We start from the raw sequence: 19491 nt of genomic DNA, 5'->3' as shown, positions 1-19491 counted from the left end.
TCACATATACACAACTACTGGAAAAACCATAGCTTTGACTAGACAGATCTTTGTCAGCAACGTAATGTCTCTGCTTTTTAATCTGATGTCTCAGTTGATCATAGCTTTTCTTCCAAGGATCAAGTGTCTTTTAATTTCATGGCTGTAATCACCATCTGCAGTGATTTGGGAGCCCAAGAAAATAAAGCCTGGCAGTGTTTCCATTGTTTCCCCAACTATTTGCCATGAAATGATGGGACCAGATGCCATGATCTTAGTTTTCTGAATGTTGAATTTTAAGCCAACTTTTTCACTCTCCTCTTTCACTTTCATCAAGAAGCTCTTTAGTTCTTCTTTGCTTTCTGCCATAAGGATAGTGTCATCTGCATATCTGAGGTTATTGATATTTCTTCAGCAATCTTGATTCCAGCTTGTGCTTCATCCAGCCCGGCATTTTGCATGACGTTCTCTGCATATAAGTTAAATAAGCAGGGTGACAATATACAGCCTTGACGTACTCCTTTCCCTATTTGGAACCAGTCTGTTGTTCCATGTCCAGTTCTAACTGTTGCTTTTTGACCTGCATACAGATTTTCCAGGAGGCAGATCAGGTGGTCTCGTATTTCCATCTCTTTCAGAATTTTCCACAGTTTGTTGTTATCCACACAGTCAAAGGCTTTGGCGTAGTCAACAAAGCAGAAGTAGATGTTTTTCTGGAACTCTCTTGCTTTTTTGATGATCTAATGGATGTTGGCAGTTTGATCTCTGGTTCCTTTGCCTTTTCTAAATCCAGCTTGAATATCTAGAAGTTCACAGTTCACATACTACTGAAGCTCAGCTTGGAGAATTTTGAGTATTACTTTGCTAGTGTGTGAGATGAGTGCAATTGTGCAGTAGTTTGAAAATTCTTTGGCATTGCCTTTCTTTGGGATTGGAGTGAAAACTGACCTTTTCCAGTCCTGTGGCCACTGCTGAGTTTTCCAAACTTGCCGGCATATTGAGTACAGCACTCCAGTCCCCTAGAGGTCACTAAAGTCCCTCAGCAGAGCCCTAAGTCCCTGCACACAAGTCTGATTCCTATTTTCCTGGGCATGAATTGGAGTTTCTGTTTTACTTTTTATATGTTTTATAGATAATATATCTTACGTAGTCTTATTGAAATTTGGACATTTCTTCATACAGTGACCCAGCTCTTTGAAGTGTTTCCTCGTATATCCGGACTTAACATGCATGACTTAAAGGTGCCCTAATTTGAAATTTAGACACTTCTTTTATCGTAGCAGAACTGGCTCAAAACTAGCAGGGACAAACCTTAGTTAAATAAAGTCGTGTGTATTTCAGTGAGAGAAATAACAGTGGAGGAACTGGGGCTGTCTCAACAACAAAGGAAGAGATAGGTCTTTGAGAGCATCTTGGAGAATGGTGGAATTTAGGGAAGCTTAATGAAGAAATATTATGATTGACTCAGAGCAGGGCTTGGAGAAGGCCATGGCACCCTACTCCAGTACTCTTGCCTGGAGAATCCCCGGGACGAGGGAGCCTGGTGGCTGCCGTCTATGGGGTCACACAGAGTCGGACATGACTAAAGTGACTTAGCAGCAGCAGCAGAGCAGGGCTGGCTGTGAAGCTCTGAACCATGAAGTAGCCCCTTGACCTTGTTTCTGTGGAAACAGCAAAGTTAAGAAAGATTTGGAATATTGTTTCCAGAAACTCCTTAATCTGAAACTGTCCTCCTGGGCTGGAAATCCAGGCTCCTTTTCTGTGTCAAAAGTGGGATATTTCATTCTTCCAAGTTTTATTTCAAACAACAAAGTTTCTGACAGTCTGTGATTATGGAGAACAAGGTTTCTTATCCACAAGTGAGATAAGAAAGCGGGGTCACCCAAAAAATGGGGTCGTTATGACACCTTTTAGCTGTATTATGAGTTTCAGAGAAATATGAAAGGAAGTGTTAGTCGCTTAGTCATGTCTGACTCTTTGCAACCCCATGGACTGTAGCCCACCAGGCTCCTCTGTTCATGAAATTCCAGGCAAGAATACTAGAGTGGGTTGACATTCCCTTCTCCAGGGGACCTTCCCAACCCAGGGATCAAACCTGAGTCTCCCACATTGCAGGCAGATTCTTTACTGTCTGAGCCACCAGGGAAGCCCCTGGGAGAAATATGGTTTCCAGTTAACTTCACAGCTGACTTTATCTGTTTGTCATCTCAGCCTGTTTTAAGAATAATAGGGCTAATTTTTTACTTTCTCACTCTCACTGACCCGCTATTTCACATACACTACATTCCTCACATCTGCGGGCCTAACATGCTTGATTTTGATCCCGTGAGCCACGATACATGTTAATTTGAGATTCTAATAAAGTTTAAATGGCAGGACTGACATCTTAAAACACCTGCCATCTAGTGAAGCACTGAAAATTAACTTAATGAAAAAATGACCTGGAAAAGAAAGCTACTAGAAGAACCAATATTAGAAATGGAAGAGGAGGAAACCAGTATGAGAAAGCAGTGGTTTGAAGCCATAATAGTGACCAAATCCTTGGACCTTCTAATATTGTACAGAGAGATATAGTTTAAGGAAGTCACTAGCGACGAGGGAAAAAATTAGTAGACAGTGATACAGCGTTACTTTAAAATAACATAAACTTTGAAGGTGTTGCTAAATACCCCAAATGAATATTTAGTGCCATAGGGGGTGCTTATGAAGTAAGTGCAAGAAATAGTCAGGGTATTAAAATACCAAGTATGAAATCAACTTTGTTATTTGTTTTAATTAGATGATAATATGTATAGAAAATATCTGCAAAGAAATATACAAAGAGAGCAACAATAGTTATTTCAGAATGGCTAAATTATAGTAAATTTTGTTTCTGTATTCTTTATTTTCTAACATAAACTTATATTATTCAAAATAGTACAATAAGCATATATTACAACAATACAGAGCAGTTCTAACAATAAACATATATTACTCAGAGAAAGAAATTAGTTACTTTAGAAAAAAGTAAGGGTTCTTAGCCAGAAAATACATACTTTATGAGAAAAATTATATGCTCCCATGTTATGACTATTCATGGGGTTGGTAAAATGTGTTTTTCCCATTATGACCCTGTTAGATTGAAGAGCATACTTTTTCATTTTTGATTGGTGGTTTTTATGCTGAATAAGGCTGAATGAATCTGAATCTTTTTTTAATTGTAGAATTTTTAGCATTGACCCTTTTTTTGCATTAGTCACTTCTACTTGTAGGAATAACAGATTTAGTAAACCAGAATGCAGTAGTAGTTTGATGTTTCTTTCACCCAGAAAAAGAATTTCAAGCTTCAGTTGATTACTGTTGATGTTATTTCTAACTTTTCATATTTTAATTTTTTCCTAAAGGATAGCTTTTTAAAAGTAAGGGATGATGAAATACTATGTCCTTTTAAAAACAATTGTGTGGGAAATTATTGAAATTTGTTTAGGATCAACTGAGATTTGCAAACAAATTTAGCTTTGGACTTAAATTGTTCTCTGCCATTTATTACAAAGTTATTTTCGCAAACTGAAGTGTCTGTAACTCTTTAGTGTGATTACAAAGTTTCCAATTGTATGGTAACATTATAAATCTTAAATCAGCTTGTCTTTCTGATCCTCTCCAGTCCAGGAAGATGTCTGGAGAACTTCCACCAAACATTAACATCAAGGAACCTCGATGGGATCAAAGCACTTTCATTGGACGAGCCAAACATTTCTTCACTGTAACTGATCCCAGGAACATTCTGTTAACCAACGAACAGCTGGAGGCGGCAAGGAAAGTAGTCCATGATTACAGGTAATACTGCTGCTGCTGCTGCTGTTGCTACGTCGCTTTAGTCGTGTCTGACTCTGTGCGACCCAATAGACAGCAGCCCACCAGGCTTCCTGTCCCTGGGATTCTCTAGGCAAGAACACTGGAGTGGGGTGCCATTTCCTCCTCCAATGCATGAAAGTGAAAAGTGAAAGTGAAGTCACTCAGTCGTGTCCGAGTCTAGCGACCCCATGGACTGCAGCCCACCAGGCTCCTCCGTCCATGGGATTTTCCAGGCAGGAGGACTGCAGTGGGTGCCGTTGCCTTCTCCGACAGGTAACTCTAGCGGTATGCCTTTTGACTTAATGTGTTAATAGATCGTCCTGATGGCCTCTTGTCTTAAACCTTCTCTTAGTGAGTTTTCAACATGTTTTTGCAATTGAATCCTTTTCATCAAAAGAAAAAAAAAGTGAGAAATAAGAAGACAGGTTTTGTGCCCCATTGCTGACCCTTAACAGAAATATCCAAGGTTCATAATAACCTGAATATAAGACAACCATCCTCCAACTCATAAGTGCCGATCTGTGAGGTGCCCTGCCTCCCACTCTGTGATACAGCTACTCCTGCATCCACATCCTTCTGTCTCCAGGTGGAGACCACCTCTTACAGAACCAAGTTGTCAGGAATTAGGGTACGTTGCTCGCTTCTTCTTAGATAGAGCCTCAACGAATAAACCCCACATATAGCAGCTCAGATGGGAAGGATGCTGGTGGCATGGTTTGTAGGTTTGGGATGGATTTGGTCAGTTCAAAGAGCCAGGCATGAGGTAGAGAAGAGGCATGAGCTCTAGGGCAATAGTCACAACTTTCATTTATTTTTAAATTTTTTAATGCAATTTTTAAAGGCTATACTCAATTTACAGTTGTTAACAAAATAACTGTATGCTATCTTCTGAAATACGTCCTTGAGCCTGTCTTATACCCAGTGGTTTATACCTCCCAGTCTGCCACCCATATACTGCCCCCTCCCCCAACTTAAAACCACTAGTTTGTTCTCTGTATCTGTGTGCCTGATTCTTTTTTTTGTTGTATTCACTGGTTTGTTGTATTTTTTAGATCCCATATATAAGCAATAATATACAATATTCATTTTTCTCTGTCTGCCACATTTCACTTAGTTAGCATTCAGTTCAGTTCAGTTCAGTCGCTCAGTCGTGTCCGACTCTTTGCGACCCCATGAATCGCAGCACGCCAGGCCTCCCTGTCCATCACCAACTCCCGGAGTTCACCCAGACTCAACGTCCATCGAGTCAGTGATGCCATCCAGCCATCTCATCCTCTGTCGTCCCCTTCTCTTCCTGCCCCCAATCCCTCCCAGCATCAGAGTCTTTTCCAATGAGTCAACTCTTCGCATGAGGTGGCCAAAGTACTGGAGTTTCAGCTTTACCATCATTCCTTCCAAAGAAATCCTAGGGCTGATCTCCTTTAGGATGGACTGGTTGGATCTCCCTACAGTCCAAGGGACTCTCAAGAGTCTTCTCCAACACCACAGTTAAAAAGCATCAAGTCTTTGGCGCTCAGTCTTCTTCACAGTCCAACTCTCACATCCATACATGACCACTGGAAAAACCATAGCCTTGACAAGCCAGACCTTTGTTGGCAAAGTAATGTCTCTGCTTTTGAATATGCTATCTAGGTTGGTCATAACTTTCCTTCCAAGGAGTAAGCGTCTTTTAATTTCATGGCTGCAATCACCATCTGCGTGATTTTGGAGCCCAGAGAAATAAAGTCTGACACTGTTTCCACTGTTTCCCCATCTATTTCCCATGAAGTGATGGGACCGGATGCCATGATTTTTGTTTTCTGAATGTTGAGTTTTAAGCCAACTTTTTCACTCTTCACTTTCACTTTCATCAAGAGGCTTTTTAGTTCCTCTTCACTTTCTGCCATAAGGGTGGTGTCATCTGCATATCTGAGGTTATTGATATTTCTCCCGGCAATCTTGATTCCAGCTTGTGTTTCTTCCAGTCCAGCATTTCTCATGATGTACTCTGCATATAAGTTAAATAAACAGGGTGACAGTATACAGCCTTGACGTACTCCTTCTCCTATTTGGAACCAGTTTGTTGTTCCATGTCCAGTTCTAACTGTTGCTTCCTGACCTGCATACAGATTTCTCAAGAGGCAGATCAGGTGGTCTGGTATTCCCATCTCTTTCAGAATTTTCCACAGTTTATTGTGATCCACACAGTCAAAGGCTTTGGCATAGTCAATAAAGCAGAAATAGATGTTTTTCTGGAACTCTCTTGCTTTTTCCATGATCCAGTGGATGTTGGCAATTTGATCTCTGGTTCCTCTGCCTTTTTAAAAACCAGCTTGAACATCAGGAAGTTCACGGTTAACATATTGCTGTAGCCTGGCTTGGAGAATTTTGAGCATTACTTTATTAGCGTGTGAGATGAGTGCAATTGTGCGGTAGTTTGAGCATTCTTTGGCATTGCCTTTCTTTGGGATTGGAATGAAAACTGACCTTTTCCAGTCCTGTGGCCACTGCTGAGTTTTCCAAATTTGCTGGCATATTGAGTGCAGCACTTTCACAGCATCATCTTTCAGGATTTGGAATAGCTCAACTGGGATTCCATCACCTCCACTAGCTTTGTTCATAGTGATGCTTTCTAAGGCCCACTTGGCTTCACATTCCAGGATGTCTGGCTCCAGGTCAGTGATCACACCATCGTGATTATCTGGGTCGTGAAGATCTTTTTTGTACAGTTCTGTGTATTCTTGCCACCTCTTCTTAATATCTTCTGCTTCTGTTAGGTCCATACCATTTCTGTCCTTTATTGAGCCCATCTTTGCATGAAATGTTCCCTTGGTATCTCTAATTTTCTTAAAGAGATCTCTAGTCTTTCCCATTCTGTTGTTTTCCTCTATTTCTTTGCACTGATAGCTGAGGAAGGTTTTCTTATCTCTTCTTACTATTCTTTGGAACTCTGCATTCAGATGCTTATATCTTTCCTTTTCCCCTTTGCATTTTGCTTCTCTTCTTTTCACAGCTATTTGTAAGGCCTCCCCAGACATTTTGCTTTTTTTGCATTTCTTTTCCATGGGGATGGTCTTGATCCCTGTCTCCTATACAGTGTCACGAACCTCATTCCATAGTTCATCAGGCACTCTATCAGATCTAGGCCCTTAAATCTATTTCTCACTTCCACTGTATAATCCTAAGGGATTTGATTTAGGTCATACCTGAATGGTCTAGTGGTTTTCCCTACTTTCTTCAATTTAAGTCTGAATTTGGCCATAAGGAATTCATGGTCTGATCCACAGTCAGCTCCTGGTCTTCTTTTTGTTCACTGTATAGAGCTTCTCCATCTTTGGCTGCAAAGAATATAATCAGTCTGATTTCGGTGTTGACCATCTGGTGATGTCCATGTGTAGAGTCTTCTCTTGTGTTGTTGGAAGAGGGTGTTTGCTAAGACCAGTGCATTTTCTTGGCAAAACTCTATTAGCCTTTGCCCTGCTTCATTCCGTATTCCAAGGCCAAATTTGCCTGTTACTCCAGGTGTTTCTTGACTTCCTACTTTTGCATTCCAGTCCCCTATAATGATAAGGACATCTTTTTTGGGTGTTCGTTCTAAAAGGTCTTGTAAGTCTTCATAGAACCATTCAACTTCAGCTTCTTCAGCGTTACTGGTTGGGGCATAGACTTGGATTACTATGATATTGAATGGTTTGCCTTGGAAACAGAGATCATTCTGTCATTTTTGAGATTGCATCCAAGTACTGTATTTTGGACTCTTTTGTTGACCATGATGGCTACTCCATTTCTTCTGAGGGATTCCTGCCCGCAGTAGTAGATATAATGGTCATCTGAGTTAAATTCACCCATTCCAGTCCATTTTAGTTTGCTGATTCTTAGAATGTTGATGTTCACTCTTGCCATCTCCTGTTTGACCACTTCCAATTGAAAGGTTGTTGTTGAATCACGCGAATACACCGGGATTCTTGGCCCCCGGAGGAGAAGAATTCAATCCGGGGCCAGAGACGAGGCTTGATCGCTCAGAGCTTTGTGTAATAAAGTTTTATTAAAGTATAAAGGAGATAGAGAAAGCTTCTGACATAGGCATCAGAAGGGGGCAGAAAGAGTACCCGCTTGCTAGTGTTAACAATGAAGTTATATACTCTCCAGTGAATCCAAAGAATGTCTGGAGGTTGTAAAGACCTCATCAGACCTACTCCCATAATTTACATTTTAAGATAACACTGTCCTCAGGCAAGATACATCCTTGTAAAGACCAGGTCTACTCCCATAATTAACATTTTAAGATAACAGAAGGTTGAATCCAAAGACTGTCCTTAGGCAGGATACATCATTGGTATATAATCCTAAGGAATGTGGAGAAAGAAAAAAAATTTGTCCTTTCTTCCTCCTTGAGAATTCCAGACCCCTCTCTCTTTGGGGACCCCTAGACTCCTTATCAACCTGCCTAGGAAATGACTCTCTCATTCCCCCCTTTTCTTTGAGGAGAATTATGTTGCCTAGGGAAAAGGGGCGTCGTTCTCGTTCCATAACTGCTTCGGAGCTGACAAGGGGCGTTGTCCCTAAATTGGTGAGGCAACATATTCTCCTAATCCTCATATTGAGGATATCTGATCCAGGGGCCCCAAATAGTAGTTGGAGGAAGCTACAGCAGTAGCAGGAGTTTGAGCAACCATTTGTAACTTAAAAGCTTTCATGAGACTAGAAACAAATCCAGTTATACAATTACAGATGCAGGGAGCAAACAGCAAAAACAAAACAATCAGAATCAAAATTAAAAGTCACATTATGTCCATAGTTAAAGTACAAAGTTGCACCAGTCCATTTTAAGGTTGGTAGATGTCATCAGATGAAGAAGAGGCATCGCATGTGATTGTTGTCGAAGGTATTCACAGACTTGGAGAAAGTCTTTTCCTTGAAGTGGGCATGTCCACCATGGGAAGCCTTCCACTGACGAAGAGGGGAGCACTCCGAAGACCCAGCAGTTAGACCGATTGTGGAATGCAGCATAGGAGTGAGCCCAGGACAGGAAGACATTGTCTTGAGGATCCAACGGCAGACTCAGGATATTTGGAGTCAGCAGAAGTAGACTCACATAGATTATCAGGCCCATCTGCTGCCCTTTGCTTAACTCTAGAGCTTGGGTCAGAGCCACAAGCTCCGCTAACTGAGCATTGGTTCCCTCGGGGAGAGATTTTGCTTCCAAAACCTGTTCAGCAGTCACCACGGCGTAACCTGCTTTACGGTTTCCATCCTGAACAAAAGAACTGCCATCTGTAAATATTTCCATGTCAGGATTGGCTAATGGGGTATCCTTTAGATCCTTCCGAGCTGCATAGTTTAAAGTTAGGATTTGAAAACAATCGTGACCAGGTGTTTCATTTTCCTTCTCAGGAAGGAAAGTGGCAGGATTTAAATTTCCACAAACTTTAAGTTTAGTTACTGGTCCTTCTAACAACAATGACTGATACTTAAGAAGCCTACTGTCTGTCATCCAAATATTAACCTTAGAATGTAAGATTCCACTCACATCATGAGAAGTCAGTACAGTAAGGTTTCGTCCATTAATTATTTTTAAAGCTTCAGGTGCTAATAAAGCTGCTGCCCCAATTACTCTTAGGCAGTGGGGCCACCCACGTGAAACTACATCTAATTCTCTGCTTAGATAAGCAATAGGTTGCTGGTGAGGCCCTCGGGGTTGTGTCAAAACTCCCAATGCCACACCTTTTCTTTCAGTGACAAACAAATTAAATTCTGACCCTGTGGGCAAGATCAGAGCTGGAGCTTGCAGGAGAGCAGTCTGAAGAACCTTAAAAGCCTTTTGAGTTTCTGGAGACCAAACAAGTTTGTCGGTTTGGGCCTGTTGAGTTTCAGCTATAAGTTTATATAAAGGCCGAGCAAGTTCCCCATAACCTGGAATCCAAATGCGACAGTAACCTGTGATTCCCAAAAAATCCTCTCAATTGTCTTAAAGTCATAGGTAGGGGGTGATTTAGTATAGGTTTAATTCTCTCAGGGCCTATGGCCCTAGTCCCTTCTGATATGATTAGGCCCAGATATCTAACTGATTGCTGACAAAGCTGAGCCTTTTCTCTTGATGCCTTGTAACCACAGTCTGCCAGACAGTTTAAGAAATCTTCTGAGGCTCGCGAACAAGCTTCCTCTGTCTCAGCACAGAGCAAAATATCATCTACATATTGTAACACCACTGCTTCAGAACTATTAAAGTTTTGTAGATCCCGTGACAAACTTTGTCTGAATAAGTGAGGACTGTCACGAAATCCCTGGGGCAAAACTGTCCAGGTTAACTGAGAAGCTGGCTGTGTAGGGTCTTCAAAGGCAAATAGGAATTGACTTTCTTCTGCCAAAGGCACTGAATAGAAAGCATCTTTTAAATCAATTACTGAGAAATATTTGGCCCGTTCAGGAATTTCAGACAATAGAGTATAAGGATTAGGCACCACGGGGTGTAAAGGAACTACAGCCTCATTTATTATTTGTAAATCTTGAACTAGTGTCCATTTACCATTCGATTTCTTTATATCCAAAATAGGAGTGTTGCAAGGACTGTTACAGGGAATTAATAGTCCCTGCTCCTTTAAATTTTCGATGATGGGTTTTAACCCTTCCTTAACTTCAGGTTTCAGTGGATACTGCTTCTTAGTTGGAAATGTGTGTGGGTCTTTGAGCTTAACAACTACAGGAATAGCATTTTGTGCTCGACCCACAGATTTTCCATCAGCCCATACTCTATGATTTACATTTTGTTCAACTAAAGGGAGAGAAAGGGAGGGCTCCATATTCATGAAAACAGAGGCATGGACCTTGCTCAGTATATCCCTTCCCAAAAGGGGTGAGGGAGATTCTGGCACGATCAGAAACTCGTGTGAAAACAGCACAGAATCCCAGTTGCAAGATAAAGAATAACTGAAATAATACCTTTTGGCTCGTCCAGACAGTCCCATTACGGAAGCGGATCGGGAATAAAGTGGGCCAGGGGCTTCAGTAAGCACAGAATAAGTTGCCCCAGTATCTAAAAGGAAATCGACGGATTGGCCCCCCACAACTATTAATACCCGGGGTTCCTCAGGTGTAATTAGGATGGGAGCTTGTGTGGGGACCCCCGGGCACCTTCAGTCCTGATTGTCTTGAGAGTCCGACCCTGGAGACCTACGCCTCTGGGGGCGGTCTCTCTTCCAGTGTGGTCCTTTGCAGACCGGACATGGAGCCGGGGGCGGCTTAGATGCCTGAGGGCAATCCCGCTTGAGGTGCCCCTCCTTTCCACAGTAGTAGCAAGCCCATCCCTTTTCACCTGGGCCCCTCTGGGCATTTTTCTCAGGCTGTTTAAGAACATGGCTGTTTTTCATAGCCATGGCGAAGGCTTCCGCCTTTTCTTTGTCTTTTTTTGCCTTTCTTTCTTTTCCTCATATTCCCTACCATAATAGACTGTCTGAGCCAGTTGTAACAGAGTATCTAAAGACTGATTTGGTCCATACGCCTGTTTTAATAGCTTACAGCGGATATCTGGAGCTGACTGAGTGAGAAATCTATCCTTTAAGATCACTTTTCCCTCTTCACTTTCGGGATCAATCTCAGTGAATCTGCGAAGGCCTTCTCTCAGTCTATCTAGGAATTTACCAGGAGCTTCCTTCCCCTCCTGTTCTATGTCTGCCAATTTGCCATAGTTTAAAGGCTTAGAACGCGCCTGCCTAAGTCCCTCAAGAATACATCTAACAAAATGACTCTGATCCCATCTTCCTTTTGCTGTGTTGTAGTCCCAATCTGGTTCTATAGTTGGGACCGCCTGATTCCCAGTGGGGAGGGCCGCTATCTTGTTCTCCCTCTTCCCTACTGATTCATTACCAAGCCATTCATCTCCATAAGCAACCGCTTTTCCCAAAACTCGAGTCTTTGACTCAGGAGTCAGCGTTTGTCCCAAGATATACATCACATCCTTCCAAGTGAGGTCATAAAGCAGAGTAACACCTTTAAAGGCTCTAATATATTTTTCTGGATCCTCTAAATAGTCTCCCAGATTCTCCTTGATTCTTTGTATTTCTTGATAAGAAAAAGGCTTATTAACTCTCACAGACTGATTATTTCTCCCGGTGGGTGTTTCATAAAGAGGCAACAGCTTGTGTGGCTGTTCCTCAGTCTCTCTGGCTGCTCTGTGCATATGATCCCGGGGATAGATTGGAGAAACCTGTTTTTCTTCTTCTCTTTGTCTCCTGTCCTCCATCTCATCTCTTACTTCGATGGTCTGAGTTTCTACTGAAACCAGAGTAGTCTGAGGTCGTACTGAGACAGGAGTTGTTTGGACCTCCATGGGGCAGTTTGAATCCCAGTTTGGAGTCCCCGGTATGGGGGCAAAGTAAGAGGACAGGAGGGAGCTGAAGGTTTCACACCCAAATCTATACCCTTAGGACATAAGTCTGGCATATTTCGCAGAGAGAAAAAGGGCAACACATATGCTACTTCTACCCATTTCCCTTGTTCCTTACAGAACCGGTCTAATTGTAGAACAGTATTATACTTAAGAGACCCTCCAACTGGCCACCGTTTGCCGTCCTCCAATGGATACCGTGGCCATGCAGTATCACATAGGAAGACCAGGTGTGTCTTTTTTAAGCCCTGGGGATCAAATCTATCCCAGTTTTTCAGGATACAGTTCAAAGGAGTGAGGCTGGAATTGTTAGCTCCCATCTGTAAGAGAGAAAAAAAGCGACCAAGGCCATTTTTCTACCGGAGGCGTCCCTCCCTGCTCTAGATGGGGGTGTAGACAGACGTTACACCAAAAGCTTTTCCTTCCTGGTCGGACTTAGTCTGTCCCTTACCGACGCAGGGGCCGTACTCGTCCCTCCCGGTTCTACCACCGAGATGGGGTGGGGATGTACCAGGGGTAGACTTGATAGCATCCCTACTTGACGTCCAGCTCTTCACCCTTAACCTTGCTTGCCTCTGATGTCACCCGGGGTGAATCAGAGTAACCTTCCGGAATGCCTCCCAAGCTAAGACTACCAGGGGAAACATTCATCACCTGAGTGCCTGTGCATGACCCTGAGTATTTCCTGACCACAATAAGACCGACGCGAACATAAAACTGAGATGTTCTTTCCAAGCATCACCACACCAGTATAACAGCCTCCTCTGATCCACTAAGAGCCGGCGTTACCAAAGAAAAAAAACCCATCACAGTCCCAATCTGAGTAACCTTTAACCTCAGAGATGTTCTGGGAGTTAGAGCTCCATCTAGCTTACGAACTTTCGATTCCTAGCGAGGCTAGACACTTTCTTGACTACCAATCCAAGTTTGGGACCTAAGCCACAGTACACAATAACAGTATAGATCACAAGTCCCTTGAAAGTCTATGATCCGATAGATTAGGTTAGTACTTCTAATTCCCAAGGAGTTATGAAATGGTCAAAGAGACTGAAAAGTTTGACCGAGAAAGGAGAGTTCAGTCCACACGATTTGCCCATTTCTGGTCGGTTCCCGAAGGAGACATTGGGTGCCTCTTGGCATTGGCAGGTCGGTATAACGCCCCGACAGGTTTCTGCCATAAGCTGTATGAGATCACCATGGAACCGCAGAGCAGAGCTCCTTACTTGTTTCACGCAGGGCATGCCATTCATTCACACAAGCACACGGTTAGTAAAGCACAGCAGAAAACGTGTTCGCTAAGAGCACAAAGAACTAAAGCTCCAAGCATCCTTACCTTGTCCTGAAGGATCCCGGACGAGCCCCCAAGATGAAAGGTTGTTGTTGAATCACGCGAATACACCGGGATTCTTGGCCCCCGGAGGAGAAGAATTCAATCCGGGGCCAGAGACGAGGCTTGATCACTCAGAGCTTTTGTGTAATAAAGTTTTATTAAAGTATAAAGGAGAGAGAGAAAGCTTCTGACATAGGCATCAGAAGGGGGCAGAAAGAGTACCCGCTTGCTAGTGTTAACAATGAAGTTATATACTCTCCAGTGAATCCAAAGAATGTCTGGAGGTTGTAAAGACCTCATCAGACCTACTCCCATAATTTACATTTTAAGATAACACTGTCCTCAGGCAAGATACATCCTTGTAAAGACCAGGTCTACTCCCATAATTAACATTTTAAGATAACAGAAGGTTGAATCCAAAGACTGTCCTTAGGCAGGATACATCATTGGTATATAATCCTAAGGAATGTGGAGAAAGAAAAAAAGTTTGTCCTTTCTTCCTCCTTGAGAATTCCAGACCCCTCTCTCTTTGGGGACCCCTAGACTCCTTATCAACCTGCCTAGGAAATGACTCTCTCACAATTTGCCTTGATTCATGGACCTGACATTCCAGGTTCATTTGCAATATTGCTCTTTACAGCATTGGACCTTGCTTCTATCACCAGTCGCATCCACAGCTGGGTATTGTTTTTGCTTTGGCTCCATCCCTTCATTCTTTCTGGAGTTATTTCTCCACTGATCTCCAGTAGCAAATTGGGCACCTACTGACCTGGGGAGTTCCTCTTTCAGTATCCTATCATTTTGCCTTTTCATACTGTTCATGGGGTTCTCAAGGCAAGAATACTGAAGTGGTTTGCCATTCCCTTCTCCAGTGGACTACATTCTGTCACATCTCTCCACCATGACCCGCCCATCTTGGGTTGCCCCACGGGCATGGCTTAGTTTCATTGAGTTAGACAAGGCTGTGGCATAATGCCCTCCAATTCCATCCACGTTGCTGCAAATCGCAAAATTTCATTCTTTTTTATGATGAGTAGCATTCTCTCTCTCTCTCTCTCTCTCTCTCTCTATATATATATATATATATATATATCAATCAGTTTAGCTCAGTTCAGTCGCTCAGTCGTGTCCAACTCTTTGCAACCCCATGAATCACAGTACGCCAGGCCTCCCTGTCCATCACCAACTCCCGGAGTTTACTCAAACTCATGTCCATCGAGTCAGTGATGCCATCCAGCCATCTCATCCTCTGTCGTCCCCTTCTCCTCCTGTTCCCATCCCTCCCAGCATCAAGGTCTTTTCCAATGAGTCAACTATATATATATATATGTATGTATGTATGTATGTATATACACCACATCTTCTTTATCCACTCGTCTGTTGATGGATATGCAGCTTTCTTGATAAATGACCATGCTGCTGCTGCTGCTGCTAAGTTGCTTCAATCATGTCTGACTCTGTGTGACCCCATAGACGCCAGCCCACCAGGCTACCCCGTCCCTGGGATTCTCCAGGCAACAACACTGAAGTGGGTTGCCATTTCCTTCTCCAATGCATGAAAGTGAAAAAATAAAGTGAAGTCGCTCAGTCGTGTCCGACTCTTAGCAACCCCATGGAAGGCAGCCTATGAGGTTCCTCCATCCATGGGATTTTCCAGGCAAGGGTACTGGAGTGGGGTGCCATTGCCTTCTCCGAAATGACCATATAAGAAATATTAATATTTGAAGCTTCGTGGACCACAAAGGGTTTCTGTCTTATTCTGCATGTTCTGTCTGTTCTTGCTAATTTCTTGGCTGTTTCCTTTTTGGTTGGTTGGTTGTTTTACAATCCTTTAAAAAAACAATAGAAAAACCACTCTTAGCTAGCTAGCCATATAGGCCACAGACAGTAATTTTCTGACTCCTGCTCTCAAGGAAAGTTAGAAGCTGAGAATTGGATTAGTGTGAGCTAGAAGCCTAAACGTGCCGTAAATAATGCATGCAGGGTACATACCTGGCTGTCACGTGGGTAGTCAGGGAAGCCAAGGGCAGTCTACAAACTGTTGCCGAGCACTGAGCTGGCCAGGTCCTGGCATGCGCAGCCGTGCAGAAGGAGGGCTCCCTGGGCAGAGAACATCTTGGAGCCCTGTGAGCAAGTCCTGAGAAAACAGGCAGTGGAAGAGAGCAGAAATGTTATTCTGGGAATTCTGACAAATAAAATGTTCTGTGATTCTGGAACAAAAGCCAAGAAAAGAAGAGAGGTAGAGAGGTAAAGACAGCTAGGGGAGTTGAAACGAAGCCATAAAGGAGATTGCAAAGCCCCTAAACCTGTAAGAGCAAAAGTAAAACCTTCACTGGAGCCAGTGGTGGAGAACTCAGGATGTCAGTGGTACCGAGAAGAAGCAGACACAGAGACGCTGGGGGTGAACCTGAGCCGCTCTCCAAGGGTGAGAATCCAGGGTCGGCAGACTTCCCTATGCGAAGGGCCAGATGTAAATATTTTCACTTTGCGAGCCCTACAGTCTTATTCTTTTGTGTTGTTTTGCGTGTTCACCACCCTTTAAAAATGGAAAAACCATTGTTAGCTTCCCAGCCATTTAAAAATAGGACATGATTTGTCAACTTCTGACCCAGGTGAAAAAGTGAGAGTGTGCAAAGGATTGTATTTCAGGAGAATAGAGGGTGGCGCGTGAAGACGTAATTCACTGATGCTTCTCAAGGAGAAATTAGAAAAATGCGGACAAAGCAATATTAAGTAAATAAAGAATTTTCCTCTGGTGAAATATCTAGAAATTAAACTCACTCTGTTGCAGGCAGAGACCCCCACAAAATGGAAATTTTTTTCCTTTTCTTTTTCTACAAAGAAACTTTAAAAAATGTTATAAGCAGCCAAAACAGGAAAAAAGTTATTTTAAAAAAGAACAAATGACAGAGAAGTCAACCTCTTCATCTGTGCACTGAGCACGTGAGGACAGCAAAAATGTGCTGGGTTTCCTGGAGAAAGCATGTAACTGAGGAACGTTATACCAGAGAGTCTGTTTAGAGAGGCAACAGAAAAATATACATCAAAAATGAACTCCTGGGGACTTCCCTGGCCCTTCAGTGATTAAGAATTCATCTTCCAATGCAAGAGGTGCCTGTTTGATCCCTGGTCTGGGAACTCACAGCCAAAAAGCCAGAAGATAAAACTGAATCAATATTGTAACAAATTTGATAAACGCTTTAAAAAATGGTTCACATCAAAAAAAAAGAGTCTTAAAAAAATGTAAAAAATAGACTCTTCATCAGTCCTTCTTATGAGGTCAAGAAATGAAGCAAAATTGAGTTCAAAAATAAGAAATCTGTAGTATGTAGTGATTCTGCAAACAATTCAAAATGGAATTGCCATATATCTAGCCATTCTGCTTCTGGGCACATACCCAAAAGAAGAGGCAGCAGGGTCTTAAACAGATATTTGCATCCTGGTGTTTATAGCAGCATTACCCACAGCAGCCAAAGCTAGAAGCAATGCAAGTGTCCATGGAAGGATGAATGAAAAAATAAAACATAGTATATTCACACAATAGAGTACTATTTGGCCTTGAGAACAAAGGGAATCCTAACACATGCTCAGTTCAGTTCAGTCGCTCAGTCATGTCCCACTCTTTGTGATCCCATGAATCGCAGCACGCCAGGCCTCCCTGTCCATCACTAACTCCCAGAGTTTACGCAAACTCATGTCCATTGAGTTGGTGATGCCATCCAACCATCTCATCCTCTGTCGTCCCCTTCTCCTCCTGCCCCCAATCCCTCCCAGCATCAGAGACTTTTCCAATGAGTCAACTCTTCGCATGAGGTGGCCAAAGTACTGCAGTTTCAGCTTTAGCATCATTCCTTCCAAAGAAATCCCAGGGCTGATCTCCTTCAGAGTGGACTGGTTGGATCTCCTTGCAGTCCAAGGGACTCTCAAGAGTCTTCTCCAACACCACACTTCAAAAGCATCAATTCTTCGGCACTCAGCCTTCTTCACAGTCCAATGCTCACATCCATACATGACCACTGGAAAAACCATAGCCTTGACAAGCCAGACCTTTGTTGGCAAAGTAATGTCTCTGCTTTTGAATATCTAGGTTGGTCATAACTTTCCTTCCAAGGAGTAAGCGTCTTTTAATTTCATGGCTGCAGTCACCATCTGTAGTGATTTTGGAGCCCAGAAAAATAAAGTCTGACACTGTTTCCACTGTTTCCCCATCTATTTCCCATGAAGTGATGGGACCGGATGCCATGATCTTCGTTTTCTGAATGTTGAGCTTTAAGCCAACTTTTTCACTCTCCTCTTTCACTTTCATCAAGAGGCTTTTGAGTTCCTCTTCACTTTCTGCCATAAGGGTGGTGTCATCTGCATAGCTGAGGTTATTGATTTCTCCTGGCAGTCTTGAGTCCAGCTTGTGCTTCCTCCAGTCCAGCATTTCTCATGATGTACTCTGCATATAAGTTAAATAAGCAGGGTGACAATATACAGCCTTGACGAACTCCGTTTCCTATTTGGAACCAGTCTGTTGTTCCATGTCCAGGTCTAACTGTTGCTTCCTGACCTGCATAAAAATTTCTCAAGAGGCAGATCAGGTGGTCTGCTATTCCCATCTCTTTCAGAATTTTCCACAGTTTATTATGATAAGACATATATATTCATTTGTAAAACCAATTGTTGAATTAATGACTAAGAAATACCCCAGAGTTCTCCTTCTTCTACCAAAAGACAAACTATCTGTGACCTTTCGGGGGAGGATATCTCAAAGGGTTAGTTGGCATCAAAGAAGAATCATGTATAGTGTAGCTTCAGGAAGTATGAATACCAATAATCTGTAGTCTTCGTGAGATTCCAACAATGCCACTTTAATGTAAACCCAACCGAAGGTAATAAAAATGGCTAACATTACAAAGCAGGACAAAAGTAACTGCAAATAAAAAGGAAGTTGTATGAAAATCAGACAAAATTCAATTCAGGGCAAATAGATCAGAAGAAAATTGATATTGAGAAAATGAACATGGTCAGTATTCATGAAACAGTGGTTAATGTTGCATCAAATACACAAAGAAAAGACCGTTAGAAATACAGACAGAACTTGATTAAACACAGTCATCTAATCACATCAGAGTTGTTCAATCCTTTCCTTTAACTGTATGAAAAGAAAAACCAAGAATAAAATCACAAAGTAAAAATAATGAGAAAATTAATATCAAAACTTAGGGGATTGTGCCAAAATTGTACTGTGAAGGGAAGTTTATAGTTTTACATGTCCCTCTGATTAAACATTAAAGGCTGATGACAAATGAACTGAGACTTCAGCTTAAAGAAATTAAAGAGCAGCACAAAATAATAAACAGAAAATAGCAATACCACATGGCACATGCCGTGGGCTGATACTGCCTGCAGCACTTTACATGCGTTCATTTAAGCGTCACAGCAAAAGTAAATGCTATTCGTGTGCCCATTTTTCAGATGAAAGAACCAAGGCAGGAAAGTTTAGCTGGCTCCGAGTCCTGCCGCTGTTAAGGGACAGAGCCAGCATAGGAACGAGACAGTCTGACTCCACAGAGTACATATTGTTAACCACTCCACAGACTGCTTTTCAAGGAAAACAGGGAAGTTCGTATTTGTTTAAAGTCAGAAATTAATAGAAAAATAAATGTAAAAACGAGTTCTTTGATAAACCTAGAGAAAGATAAGCCTGTAGCACATCTAATCAATACAAAATAAATACATAAAATTCAAACTATATAGCAAGAGGATAAGAAAGTTTCCTATGGGAAATAGAAATATAAAAACAAAGCCTACTATTTAGCTCTTTGCTAAAAATTTCAGAAATCTTAGTAAAATATCTCTGCTGCTGCTGCTGTTAAGTCACTTCAGTCATGTCCGACTCTGTGTGACCCCATAGACGGCAGCCCACCAGGCTCCGCCATCCCTGGGATTCTCCAGGCAAGAATACTGGAGTGGGTTGCCATTTCCTTCTCCAGTGCATGAA

General features: G+C 42.3%; 1 protein-coding gene across 2 annotated transcripts in view; it reads left to right on the top strand.

The window, feature by feature from the left end:
- SFXN1 (sideroflexin 1) overlaps positions 1–19491 on the top strand; it is a 61958-nt gene that overhangs the window by 12587 nt on the left and 29880 nt on the right. For both annotated transcript variants that reach the window (XM_010808808.4, NM_001015574.1), the window contains exon 2: positions 3623–3795. In XM_010808808.4, coding sequence (XP_010807110.1) covers positions 3632–3795 — 164 coding nt within the window. In that variant the 5' untranslated portion in view covers positions 3623–3631. The remainder of the gene's footprint in view (positions 1–3622; positions 3796–19491) is intronic.

The sequence above is a fragment of the Bos taurus genome, chromosome 10 (genome assembly GCF_002263795.3).
Source record: "Bos taurus isolate L1 Dominette 01449 registration number 42190680 breed Hereford chromosome 10, ARS-UCD2.0, whole genome shotgun sequence".
Classification (NCBI taxonomy): Eukaryota; Metazoa; Chordata; class Mammalia; order Artiodactyla; family Bovidae; genus Bos; species Bos taurus.
The sequence above is the reverse complement of the archived record's forward strand: the minus strand, read 5'-3'. Positions and strand labels throughout refer to the sequence as shown.